General features: G+C 35.4%; 1 protein-coding gene across 5 annotated transcripts in view; it reads right to left on the bottom strand.

Moving 5' to 3' along the window:
- LOC149072490 (uncharacterized) overlaps positions 1–14,483 on the bottom strand; it is a 77,037-nt gene that overhangs the window by 21,677 nt on the left and 40,877 nt on the right. For 3 of the 5 annotated variants that reach the window (XM_089246764.1, XM_089246767.1, XM_089246768.1), the window contains 2 exons: positions 5,839–13,137; positions 5,512–5,640 (listed from right to left, as the gene is read on the bottom strand). In XM_089246764.1, coding sequence (XP_089102890.1) covers positions 11,706–12,494 — 789 coding nt within the window. In that variant the 5' untranslated portion in view covers positions 12,495–13,137 and the 3' untranslated portion in view covers positions 5,512–5,640; positions 5,839–11,705. The remainder of the gene's footprint in view (positions 1–5,511; positions 5,641–5,838; positions 13,138–14,483) is intronic. The other 2 variants (XM_089246765.1, XM_089246766.1) reach the window with 2 other exon arrangements.

Below are 14,483 nucleotides of genomic sequence, written 5' to 3'. Positions count from 1 at the left end.
TACAATGCCATACTTGAAGATGAGACTCAACTCAAAGTTGTTAGGGGAGGAGTTGGGTCTGAATGTGCAGGTGGAGCACAAGGTCATAACACTTGAAAAGAATGATACTGGGGAGCTAAGGCGCCAACATGAAGAAAACATTGGAGGGGGCTGAAAATTGCCATCCATCTCTTATATACAGGACTTGAGCCCATACGAGGTGGAATGGCGTGCTCCATTGTATATTCATGAATTTTTTGGGGAGGGAGCTCAAATGGCCTCAGTCGCCAGGTTCTGGCACCTACGCTGGGGAGCAAGTGCTACAATAAAGAAGTTCGCAAGGAAATGTTGAACATGATCATCACTAGAAAGGAGAAAGACCAATGAAGAAAAAAAATAAAAGCACAGTATTGGAAGGACAAGATGGAAGCTCAGCATAAAAGACACAAGATGAACCATAAGCTTGAGAAGCTGAGAATTGAAGCTAGAGTCAGAAGGAATGAGAATGATCAGGCCATTAGCAGCAAGATCCCGTGCAAAGATTTTCAGAGCTTGATCCAGAAGTTCAAGATGGATGACAACATAAGTCTATATCTGGTATTGCTTCAACAGCAAGCTTGCTGCGTGTCCTCACCACTAGAAGATTGGCTGACTGACAGGACTTCTTACTTACAACAGACCTGCTTACCCTAAAGAAAATAAAAACCCTGTGTGTATGTGTGTAACTTTCTTACAAAACCCCTGCAATTTACTCAATCCTTACAGCGACAATCCCAAGGTCTGTTTCTTAAAGCTCTCTCAAAACGGCAAACCAAAGCCCAAACACTATTGTAAGTTTTTTTTCCTGATAACATGTTTTTCTTCCCCCTCATCCTGTCAATCAACTACCAGCGGGCGGAGTCAGCTTTGATTCAAAGTCTAATAACAGAACGTAGAGAGAAAGGATGTTTTCCTCTTTCCCTTTGAGGTTATATACGATTATTTTTATACAGCATAAATAACAGAAAACAGTTTTTTCCCTTGTTTTATTATTGTTGGGAGAAAGTATTTTTTAGCAAACAAGATCAGGAAAAAAAATATTCTTCTCAAAAATAGGTTGCAATTTCTAGGTTTAGCAATTTCCACTGTGGCAGTTATGTGATTAGGAAAATTTTAAAAACCACTTAAGGGTAAAAAAATCCATTAAACATACTTTTATATACAAATTTTTTTTTATGGCCATAATAAAAAAAAACCCCCAACATAAGTTAATCATATTTACTCATATTTTATGGGAAATTTCTGTATTTTTCATCATTTGCTATCCAATTATTCTCCAGGAATTACCATTTTTTAAACAATGCTTCCCTGAATGATACTTACTGGACATTTTCGTTCATGTTAAATTATATTCCCCCCCCCCTCCCGTGAAATCACTTCAATAGATTTTATATAGCCCTCTCAATTTCCCTTTCCATCTGCAAAAAGGAATTTTGCCCACAACCAGCAATGTCTTATATTTTACGGTATATAGACAACACCCCCTATAGATAAGAAAGCCTCCACACTGGAGTCATGACGTCACGGAGTGGAGGCTGATCGCGAGGACGATCATTTTTCTTCCTTCATAATATCTTACTTTTCAAGCCAACTGAATCAATTTTCTTTTACAGATTTCTGAAGTTCATGATATAAACAAACGATGAAATCGGTTGCTTGCACTGATGTTTTTTTTTCAATTAAAAAAAGTATTTGCTCTTAATTCCAACTTATTACCTTAATCATGAAAAAAGAAAAATTAAATTTTGCAATATCTTCCCCTCTCTTATTCTGTTCAGAAAAATATTTAAAAAATACATACAAAATAATTATTTGCAAAGCTAGACAAAAATTTATATTTCATCTTATGCTAATTTATATTAACATCACTTTTTCAACAGCTCTTATAGTTGAACTGATAACTTCAAAATAAAGCAAAGAACATAACACTCAACTTTAAATTACAAAAACTTCAATATTTACTCAAAAAAATTGATAAAATTTGTAGAAAATTGCCACAAACATTATATTAGAAATAATTTTCGCACAAAAAGTAATAAAACTTATAAAAAAATTCCCATTTAATATATGGAAGTTAGTGTATGGCAATATTCGTGTTTCTTGATTCATCATACAATTTTCTCAACGTTGCAACTGAAACACATTTGACATTCTTTGATGCCCCCTCTTCAAAATAGGGATAATATAAAGAAATTTCACAATTTTTCTGGTTGATTCAGTTATTTCAGACACAATTCAAAATATGTGGCACTCTCGTAGCACCTCCCCCTTAAAATCAAGGAATAGTTTGAGATTAATTTCATCTATTAGAAGCTTCAATTTTTGTCTGATTCATTCAAGTAATCAACTTCTACATACAGTAGTGATTGATCATCAGATTGCTCTGCACTAGGATTGACAATATTATCAGAAATTATTGTTCAAGTAATTTGTTTGTGCATGAGGAATTACTGTAGGTTAACGACTAATAAATATCTGTATGCATGGGAACATATTGAGTGAAGAAGCGAACACACACAAAATTATAAAATATGTAGAGCAGTTAAGTAGAGTTCAAGTATATTTAATCAAATGGATTTGTTCTTTTACAAAAATATTGTTTTGTTTGTCTTCAACATAAACTAGCAATTCATTCGAAATATCCTCACATACATCAAATAAGTGATTAAAACTGTCACTATCAGATTCTTTTACATTTAAAGCGCATTTCAAATTGCCTTCGACATAATGTATATGAATGAAAAATGGGAATGTAAACTTGCCTAGTTTTGTTAGTTTGACATTTTCATGAAAGCATTTCAATTAAGGTTTTTATATGTGTATATATTTCTCATATTAATCATGAAATGTCAACTTTATTTAGATAAAAACAGACTAGATATAAGAGTGTACCAAACAGTCTATGATATTCTATTACGGGGTGGACAAATCCCAGGCGCCAGATCGCCATGATGACTAAAAAATTGGTATTGGCACCTAAAATTTTGGAATCTATAAGCAGTATATCTGCTAACATGAAAGAAGGTCACTGAAAAAGTAAAAAAAAAATATATTTTGGACCTTTTTCTTCAGGTAAAATTTGTTTTAGCAACTAAAAATTGTTGGCAGTGCCCAGATTTTTTCGCAATTTCTCCAGCTGTCCTATTATTTGATAGTATAAATTTTCTTATTTATTTGATAACAGTTTGCAAACAGGTGATAGAAATTTTTCTGTGTAGATTCTTCTACATTTACCATACATTTTAAAATAATTGAGATAATTTATATTATTGACTTGAAATGAAAACCTACCCAGTTTTGAATGACAAATCATGACAAAAACACGCAACATTAAGTTAGCTTTCAAGCTATCGTCAACATTTTTGTGTGTTGATAATATGAATGAAAAAAATTCTATGCAGATTATGTGCGCCAAATGACCAGAAGAAGGAAAAATGGAGATATAGTTGTTGCGAGTCAGTGTATACATGTTGATGTAGTTTCGTGCGTTACGTGAATTTTGCAAACAAATTTATATTGTGTGATTGTTGACAAGTCATATATTATGACTGAAGTCAGATATGCGTTATCAACCAACATAGTCAGCATCCCAAATGAGCACTGGGTCGTCCAAGGTATGGTGGAATGGCGAAAAGAGGAAGGCTATGAAAAAGAATACCAAACAAAAACTCTTCGAGATAATGAAGCAGTGCAGCTGGTTGATGACGCCGAGAATAAACCTACTGTTTCTGAAGATTTAATGGGGCCACGTCGGCCGCAATGGAAACATCACATGAACAATGAAAATGATGCTTTAATTCATGAAAAAGTATGGCAAATCATTGAAAGACCAAGAGGCAAAAAGCTGATTGGCTGTAAGCAGGTACTAAAGTTGAAGTACAAACATGATGGAAGTATTGAAAAATACAAAGCAAGGCTTGGCGCTGGAATGAATTGGACACAGTGTAACATGACGACCTAGGATCCTTCACAAAGTCTTTAATTTCAAATTAATTCTTAATTCTAGTTTAGGCCTCAGGAACCTCTCAGTTACCAGAAACCACCCGAGGTACTCGTTGGCATTCCAGCTCGGGCCAGTTATGTTCGCTAAGTCTGGCAGTCAGGGGGTAGGGTCTCCTGGCTGTCGGACGAGAACGGGACCAGTGGTCGGGCTACCGATGCCCCACATAAATTTCACTTACACTCGTGTGGGGGATCCTGGAGCTTGTCATATTGCCTTCCTCTCCCGATCTTAGGGTCCAGTGTATCGCTGGTGGGGATCTCGCAGAGTTGTCATCTAACTCTGTATAAAGAATATGAAAACATTATCGTGCAATATTAAATTGTGATAAATGTTTTGCAATATAATTATACAAGAAAAATGTGCAATGTTTTTATCTTCATGCCATCTGTGGGCCGCTGACCACACTTTACGGTTAATAGCTGCATGATAAAAATCAATGTGCAATAGGCTTAGTGTTGCAGACCCTGGCCAGGTCTTCAATGTTTATTCCTTCTATGTTGCCAATTTCCACGTCAAAAGTTGAAACAGCGTTTTATTCCGTATGATATGCAAATGAGTTTTACTGTTCAAATAGGCTGAGTTTTTACAGGCTACTGATCCTGCTGTCTGATTGGATCTTGGTATGGGAAGATTCCCTTTAAAGTTCGCCAGTGTGCTGAGAAAGACAAAAATTACACATAAAACTATCTAGTCATTAAGGCGTTTCGCCCCGAATAGGTGTGTGCTGGGTAGCACCCTTCAATCTCCATGTTTTTGTCATATCACTATCTAATCGAGTTCAGATATAGTGGCTTAGGGCCACCTCAGGCTCTTGTTCCTGTCAGCCATATTCAAATAGCATGAGCCTGATGGAGTGCTAGACGTCTTGCCAGGACACAGACCCATCACCTGTCCGAAAATCTGGTTGTATACATTTCACGTGAAGAAAGGAAATATCGCTCACGACAGTAGGGCTGAGCTGATGTCACCATAAACCTGGGACACGCGCCGGTGATACTCGTGCTGTTGAAGAAAAGAGACGTTGAGATGGAAACGTCTCTGGAAACGATGAGAAACTGACAGATCGGTTAGAGATAATCAATTAATGTGTAATATTTACTGAAGTTAAGAACTCTAAAAAATTGTTGTATTTATGTTTACTCCTTTAACAGGTTAAAAGTTCTAAAAAAAATGTAAAAACTTAATGTAATAAATCTTATTAGTGGAAAGAAAATTGCGTATTTCATTGTTGCCATTCGCAAATGTTAATTCTATGTTGAGTAACAAAAAATAACCGGGAATGTACTGTAAACGGTACAACAGAGGAGATCCACACATTATGAGAATTTTGCTACACCATCAAATAATGACAGGCACAGTCAATATAAAAACAGGTAATCGCCACACAGCAAGGAAATTTGTCTTCTCACATATTCCCAGAATTAACAATTGAAAGCACCATCACATTCATTGACAAAATCATGAGACATTGAATCTACATAAGAACTTACTCATTCCACAGATATTACAATATTTCTGAGGATGCCCTGTCAGTGGATGATGTGCCTTGGCATTAGACATCAAATAGCTCTCTTTGTTGCTCATGTCCTCTTATGATCTTTGCTAAGGTTCAGGACTTTCTAGTCATAAATAGAAATATCAGAGTACAAATATTATATGATAATCAAGAGGGATAAAAGTCAGATACTAAATAAAAAGGGAAGAATGAGAAAAATCTTAATTATCATCATAGCTAAAGATTTATATAAAATAAACAAACTTTTCTATGAAAAAAATTATAGCCAAATTTATAATTTGCATACATCAGTGCAACTTACGGTGATGACTTATCAGATGATTCTTCATTTTACAATTTTTGTTATCATCCAGCATCGTATCGTCGAAGCTCACTGCAGACACAAGCAGGAAGTTCTGGTCTCCTTGATGCCAATTAATAAAACATAGAAGTGGACAGAATTGAGTAACAGCAATCAATGTTCTTACAAACATACTTTATGACAGCGGTTCTCAACCGGTGCTCCGAGGAGCCCTTGGGGCTCCTTGTGCACTCTCCAGGGTCTCCGCGGTCGCTCAAGGAAAATGAAAAAAAAACCAGTAAAATTTCAAAAAATTATAAATATTTTTCAAATAGTAAAAATAAATTAGTAACTTTGATGAATAATTAAGAAATGGGCCTATGGGGATCCCCCATAGAATTTTTTTATTTAAAAGGGCTCCGCGAGTCAAAAAAGGTTGAGAAACCGCTGCTTTATGTATATGTTAACATCACAGGCAAACATAAAATAAATGCTAAGTTTGAGACAGATTCAAGACTTAATTATCTTATTTTATTGTCAGGTGAAGCTGGTACATTGATGCAAAGGCTGTGTGCAGTGGCGGTCTTAGAGCAGCGCAACCTGTACAATTACACTGAGAGTCAAATGATAAGAGGTGCGAACAGTGGCAGTCTTAGGGCTGTGCGACCGGTGCCAAATAACTAGAGGCGCCAAAAAAAGTTATATATACAGTGAAACCTGTCTTAAATGGAACAAATATATAGTCTTGCGAATAATTAATGCTTTTTCAATCATAAAGAGGTTTCTTAAAACAGGAACTGTCTAAAGCAGAGACGGAAGGCATATTTAGTCTATTTGTAGATACAAAACCTGCTAAAATGGAAAGAATTTTTTGCCAAGTGCAAGTTGAGGATGTCCTTTGAATAGGAGGAAAGTTAAGTCATTCCGATCTTTTTTTTGTTATGCAAACTCTTTCACGTCTTGGAAAAACGATGAATGTTTATTATCTATCTAGCCTGGTTTTGAGGGTCGAGCTTGAGAGGAAGCTGATTTACTATTCGAAATTTAGTAAAAGCTTGTTTGGCATTTTATTTATGATGGTAATGGTGACTTTTGTTAGAAAACACTATTTGATGAAAATTGTTATTCCGGGTTCGAAGACCGTCGTCCATTTGTGTTAGTTCCAAAACACAATTTCTTGGAAAAAGTTTCATAATTTTGGGAGAGTAATACGCAAGGGAAATTGGATTATTGTTTGCAATTTAGCGACACTGTTTTGGCTACTGCAGAGATTTTCATTCAGTGTAAAGATGACCACCACAGCAACAAGAAATGCATATTCAATTTAAACATGTAAATGGAGTTCATAGACGTAAAAAAACAAAATTTGAGTGTTACAATGTTAAAAAGGTACGCAATTTCTAAATTTTTATTTCAAATCCACTGAAACATCGCTACAACGACACTTGATATAACAGGGTACCCTTTACTACAATAAATCTCTCTATAATAAGAATTATAGGAAATTTTTGAAACCGCTATAATGATATTTCTCTATATTTTCCTAAAAATTGTTTTGAATTTAGTTTTCCTTCTTCTGAAGGCATCTGATATCAATATTTTGTACTAAAAAAATCACAGAAAACTAAAGTTATTGGTATGGCTACTTTCTGTGTAAGACACAGAAGTGCAATGCGGTAAACTTTTTTACAGGGTCAATGCATCTTGGTGAACTTTTGTAATAAATTAATTATACGATTATTTGTGGCAAATAAATACATAAAAATGCATTTTCTGATGGTATTAACAGTGGTGATGTAGAAAAGATGATGACAGCAGCATAAATTTAATCACACGTAAGGATAATTTCGCCTCTCAATATAACGATTAGGGTTTCCAAATTCCCGACGTTTCGGAGATTTTGGGAATCAGCAACGGGAAATCACGTTATTTACATTGGAACCCCATTTATACTAGGGTTGTAAAAAACCTGGCTTTCTTGAAAAAAATTGAACTTTCTATTTCCCAAAACCTCAAAATATCTAATTTAAACATGTATGTACACCCTTCATGTGTACATCTTATATTATGTCTAAATACACATTTTTGGTGCACGTTAAATTATGTATTTGATTAACAAAATTGATCATACAACAAGGGAATCATTGTTCAGACACAAACGCACTCACTTCTGCATAATTATATCTGAACCTTGAGTTGTATGCAGAACTGCAGCAAGAAGATTGTGGTAAAATAAATGAACTCGGATAATGAAAATTTGGAGAAATGAAAATGGTGCCTGAATTTTCGTTTCTCCAAATTTTTCAAACCCTGCAGAAAATGTATTCAAATGTGTCCTGATCCGCCAAAAATAAAACCTTTAGCTATGCAACCAAAACCATAAAGTTTTTTTAAAATCGAACCCAAACTTTCAGGAGCTGAAGTCACATGCTTCTCTTTTTCTTGAATTCTCCACTGTTAAAGAATATCCCTACTTCATTAAATTAAATTCAGAAATATTTTTAAAGGAGCAGTAATAATTAAAAAATGATCTGGTTAAGAGGAGGAGATAGCAGTCATTCAGAGGATTCATTATTCTGGAGGTGTTTTTCACTTGTCCAAATTAGCCATTTTTGGCAACTTAAACTACCAAATAACCCGAATTATCATTAAATACAAATGTCAATAACATTGTTGTATATTAATATCACTTTATACAAGACAACCCGTCATGTAGAGCAGCAGACCTACAGAATGCCTTCATCTACCTGACAATTTTAACAGGCCAATTTTCGGGTCGGGCTCATATTATGAGCATCTTGAAAAATCAAGCTAAGCTTTATTTTCGGGTTAAGTCTTATTTTTGGAGAAAAATATACTTTTTGTTCTGTTTCACTTGAAGGTGCTCGTTACCAATGTTCAATTCAAGAATCTCACAAAGTTATTTTATTTTCGTTATGAGATAATGTTATTTTTGTCTCTCAACATTTCAGTTATGAAAGTCTGATGTACCTGTATAAAAATGTAATGCAAACATGTAAATATTTTTTGAATGAAAATTCAGTTTACATACATTGGTTTATTTCTTCACAGAGGCTTCAATTTATTTATACAAGGATTTGTGTGTGTGAAAAACTATTGTGTATTATAAATAAGCAATAATTTCTTTGAATATGTATATTACATATTAGGTATAATACATATATTATATATCTTCACAGTTACACTTTGTTTGTGGTTTCTTGTAACATTTTAATATGTGAATCTCGCACCTAAATGCGTACATAAAAAAAGGTGGAATTAAAAAAAAAAAAAGTGTTTGTGATTCCAAGAAATTATTTTGTTTAAAACCTTTTAAAAATACCTCAAAATTTACATATTCTAAACACTGCACTATTAATAATTTTTTGGAATATATAAACTAACCTTAAAATAAAACTTTAACCTGAAAGCAACATTTCGAAAACAATTTTCCCCCAAAAAAAACGGTTTTAGGTTAAAAAAAACCCAGTCCAAGGGAAAAATGGGTATCTACCTGGGGAGCAAATTTGACAACCCTGGTTTTTACACACGATTCTAAATTTATAAAACTTTCTCATTTAAATGACATTGAGGTTTGACCTCAATTATTCTATATACTTTTTAATGTTAAAATATTTCATTTATGCACCCTATAACTTCAATTACACGCAGTTTTCATTTCCCAACTCGAATCCCAAATGTTGGCAAAAGTTTTTTTTTTCCTTCTCACGTATTCCCAAGGGATCAGCATGATCCGTCCAAGGAAAGTTTCATTTCCCTCAATTGATGTGGGAATTTTTTTTAATTGCCACTTATCATGTATTGTTACATTGCAATTAGACAAATACATTTAATACACCTTAGATTTTGCTATTTATTGTTAACGGTTATAAACCAAAGTATAATATTAAAATTTTGCAATGATACAGTAAACAGGTCTTTCAAATGTGTTTTTAATCGTGTTTCAAATTCAATTAAAATGTCAGAAATAACATTCTTTTCATAAAATGCCTTTAAAATTTCCCTTCACAGATTACTTGATGTAAAAACGCAACTTGATATAAATGCATGCAACTTTGGTTCTAAGCGTCATTAAAACAAAACAAAGCCTGATTAAGAATCACAAAAAATTGGCTTTCAAAAAAAAAAAATTTTTTTTCTTCCAAAATGAGATTTTAAACATAGTTGGATACTTTGATATAAATACCTCTTCTATTGATTCAAAATGTTTTTTCAAGGTTAGCAATTAAAAATTTCTTTGGGGGAGAATTTTTTTCTAATTTTCTTAAAATTATCAAATGACATTTTACCTTTTTTTCTTATTTTGAATATTCCAAACCTGTACGTCAGAAATAATGGGCACTATATATGTCTGCTTTCGTCAATATTAACACAACGCTATTAATTTGTGGTGTTTTCGTGTCACTACACATATAGGGACACAATCCTCTTTCAATAAATAACATATATTAAAACAAACAAGCTTCATAGAGAGGCATACTGTACTAAAAGAAATCTTTAAACACCTGTTCTGTAAAATTTCACTTTCGTGACATGGTGCCTTTGCCATATAGAAATTCAGACTGAGCAAAGAAAAAATACATATATATCCTACCTTCTTTATAGCTTTAATTTCACATTTGCTTTCCGCAGTAATAATTTCATAAGTATGCTGATCAAATTGTTACTCACGCCTCTTTGATAAAACTAATTGATCATATGTTTTTTGCACAAAATAACAGAATTTATAATTAATAATTAGGAATAAATTAGAGAATTTACTCCAGATTTTGTTTTTGAATATTAATTCCCTTAATTTTCACCTTGCATCATATTCACTCCTGGGATATTAAGCCCCTCCTCAAAGGCTTTGACTTGTTGTTCCATGCAATCTCAAGTCGTGATAAAAAATTTTAACAATGTTGATTTTTGGCCTTTTAAAGACTATTGGTTAACCCCCTTTAAAAAGTGTAGTTCTCTCTAAAATATACTCAAAGACAGCACTCTTCTCCCTCCCTCTCTACAAACGTTTGAGAGTTGTAAATTATTCTCCCACTTGTATGATAGTGTTTTCAGCATTTAAAAAGCAGACAAAGATCACCCCACTTAAAAGAAAATGAAAAATACCAGAATCACTCTTCTTTCACTGGGTGTTCTGCTACAGATCTTTGTGTGCCTATTTTCATTCCGTACTGATCTTTTTGTCAGGATGATTGCTTAAAAAACAAGGTGTTATATCAGGGAAATAAGGAATCCCTAGGAATCCTCGTTTTCTTCACATTTTTGGTCTCTCTACTTACGATTGCGAAATAGTCTGTGATTGTGGTGTGGACAGGAAAGTAAAATTAATCAAAGAAATCATCAAAGACAGTAATCATATATAGGCAATAATGCTTTTCAGATCTTACCTCGTATTCATCTGTGGCATTCCTCAAACAGGGTCATAAAATGGAAGAGGAAAAAGGGCTTTAGGTCAGGCTCTTTGCATAGTTCTGCGGAGTCACCACACAGAGCCACAGCTTCTTAATAAACATTTATTACGACGACACAAACATGATAATCTGGGTTAATTAAAAGGAAGGCAGACATAGAAATTTTTGAACCTCACGCTTTCGTGTGCAGTGACTCTCTGCTCTGCTGTTTTCCAGACGGTCGTCTCCAGTACCCGGGATCACGTGACACACTCGAGGTCGTTGACCCGACTCTTGGGGGGTCGTCTGCGTGAGACACCACACACTTTGCGGCGAACAAATGGAAACTTGGATGTAGTGCTGACGAATTTTTTTTAGGCGGGATAACAGAAACTTCACTGCCAGAGTCAACAAGGAAACGGTCACCCGTAACTCTGTCACTCACGAAGAGCCTGCTGGATTTGTTGCCCGATTCCATCATACCAGCGATGATGGAAGGTCGTCGTTTTTTTTCTGGAATTTACATGGCTGACGGCAGTAGCGGGCTTTCTCACCGAACTTGTTGTGATAGAAGCAGATATCCTGTGCTCGACTTGAAAGAGATGTTGAACACCTAGCTCGTCGCTGTTGGGAGCTATTACGATACCTCCCTCTAGAGAGTCGATTCACTGTAGCCGTTAGCTCTGCTACTTGTTTGGTGAGCGTTTCGATGGCTGATGTCGAATCGGTTCGATCTGGAGTCGACTGCATTTGAGATGACGACGATGGCTGGATTCGACACACGTAATTTTGGGTAGTGACGTCAGCCACTTTGTCGGCTAGGACAGCAAGTTGATCTAATGGTTCACTGGAAACCGATAACACTGCTTGAATATTTTGCGGTAAGCGTTGCATCCACAAGGTGCGCAAGAACTCGTCAGTGACTTTGTTGCCGGAGAGTTCTTTCATCTTTCGCAGCAGTTGACTTGGCTTTTGATCACCCAGCTGTAGCTCGTTAAAAAGTTCCTTGACTTTTTGATGTTCCGTCGCGGCGAACTCCTTTATGAGGTGATCCGACAAGGCTTGATAGCGGTTGATTGCCGGAGGATTTAATATCAGATCCGAGACGAAAGACAAGCATTCTCCGTCCAAGGAAGAGACCAAGGCTGCATACTTCGTGTCATCGTTAGTGATTCCACTGAGTTGAAAAGCACTGTTGCATCCATAGTTGGACATTGGATTTCCAAAACGGAGGTAATCGAAGTCCAATCCTCGAAACTTGAGCATTTTCTTCCGCCATCGCTCAGCTCCAACGAGAGAGAGAAAAAAAGAAGAGAAGACGAGAGAGAGGAGGAGGAGGTCACACACCAGAAGAGAAGAATAGCAGACGATGATGCGTGGGCGAGAGGGGTCTGTTCTTCAGGGGCCTGTTTGAGGGAAGAATCGAATCGTCGTAACCACAGACATAATGGAGGCTCGGAAAGAAGAAAATTTCCGAAAATGCATGAGATTAAATCTTCAATGAAGATGGACTTTTTTTGATGGTTAATGTTCCTAAACGTCGCTGGTCACCACTGCGGAGTCACCACACAGAGCCACAGCTTCTTAATAAACATTTATTACGACGACACAAACATGATAATCTGGGTTAATTAAAAGGAAGGCAGACATAGAAATTTTTGAACCTCACGCTTTCGTGTGCAGTGACTCTCTGCTCTGCTGTTTTCCAGACGGTCGTCTCCAGTACCCGGGATCACGTGACACACTCGAGGTCGTTGACCCGACTCTTGGGGGGTCGTCTGCGTGAGACACCACAGTTCTTTCAGTGCTGGGATGTTATAGTAGACACAACACTTGTACAGTTTTAAGAATTGGAAACTGGAAGCTCTCCCATATATCTTTCTTTTCTCTATTTCTTGTCCAAGCAATCCTAGAAAAAATTAATTCATTTTTCAACAATATTTCCCATTGTTTAAAAAAAAAATTATATTCCATTGCAAGAGTAATACTGTGTTGCAACAGTATTTTTCCTGAATTCTCGCGATTTCGGGAACAGGAAATCATAAAAATTTCCAGAGAATAGGCGGGCAGAAATTCTCATTTAGGGGAAACCCTGATAACGATAATCCTTCTAAAACTATATTTTTTCTTGGTCTGCAGAATACCGTTATATCGAGAGATTTCACTGCATTAAAAAAAATTTCATTTTCGACAAAAGTTCATTCTATTGCTATTCAGGAGAATGTTTTATGTTGAAGTTCAACTATTAGCACATTACATATGAAATTTTGAAGGTATAGTTATTTGGAACCACAAACATGAAAAAATTCAAATAATATGCCTGTCTCTTGTTTAATACTAATTTGTTATAGAAATTAGGGTGATGTTCTCAAAACAAGTTTGCAAACGATAGAAATAAATCACTGCATATATTTTTATGTGCATCTCTATAAAATGGAAACCTGCCTATAACAGAAAATAATTTCAATCTCTTGATTTTTCATTTTTGTGGTATATTTGGATTTAGAAACAAAGAATGACAAATATATGGACGAGACAGAATCAAGACGTGCCGCGTCAGTTTTTTAACTGAACATCTTTCCTCCACAAAATGTAAACAAAACATTGTATTGCCACACACTTGCAACTAAATGATAGTAAATAATTATGATGACAACATAATCGATACAATCAATATATCATAATAGAGATACATCATATTCCTCCCCCTTTCACAAATTGAGCCTGTCTGGAGGTTTTATACTTCTTCGGGTTCGTCGCAAAGCTAATGGTATGTCTGGGGACTTCAACACAGGGGCCGGATTCTTCCCTTGTCCTTAGAAAACGCCTGCTCAGCGCTTGTACTTAACTTAAGGAGCTGCTCAACAGAGAGTTTCAAGGAGAATTCCCCGAGATGCATTCTCCCCTGCTCCTTAGGATCAAGTGACTGGTTGCGGAGAAGAAACGGGTCTTTCGGTTCGGTTCTTCGGCTCAGCTCATCGTTTGACCAATTAATGTAAAGCAAAAATTTTACAACTACAACTATATGTATCGAAAATCAATGTTTTTTCTACATTAGTGCAACAATTGCTTTATTTACATTAATTTCGCGCGTATTTCCCCCCCCCCCTCATTTTTATTTTTTTTTACATGCGCATTTGCTCTTACGTGTTAATTTTTAGGTTTCATTTGAATAAGTAGTTTCTTTCAGAAAAATTTTTCATTAGATATCTCATATTAGTTTTTTTTCCTGAAAATTATGTATATTTTTTTATT

The sequence above is a fragment of the Pholcus phalangioides genome, unplaced genomic scaffold, assembly GCF_987345545.1.
Source record: "Pholcus phalangioides strain wild (caught in Gottingen) unplaced genomic scaffold, Ppha-v1.0 ptg000017l_1, whole genome shotgun sequence".
NCBI classification, from domain to species: Eukaryota; Metazoa; Arthropoda; class Arachnida; order Araneae; family Pholcidae; genus Pholcus; species Pholcus phalangioides.
This window is presented reverse-complemented; position numbering and strand designations above follow the sequence as displayed.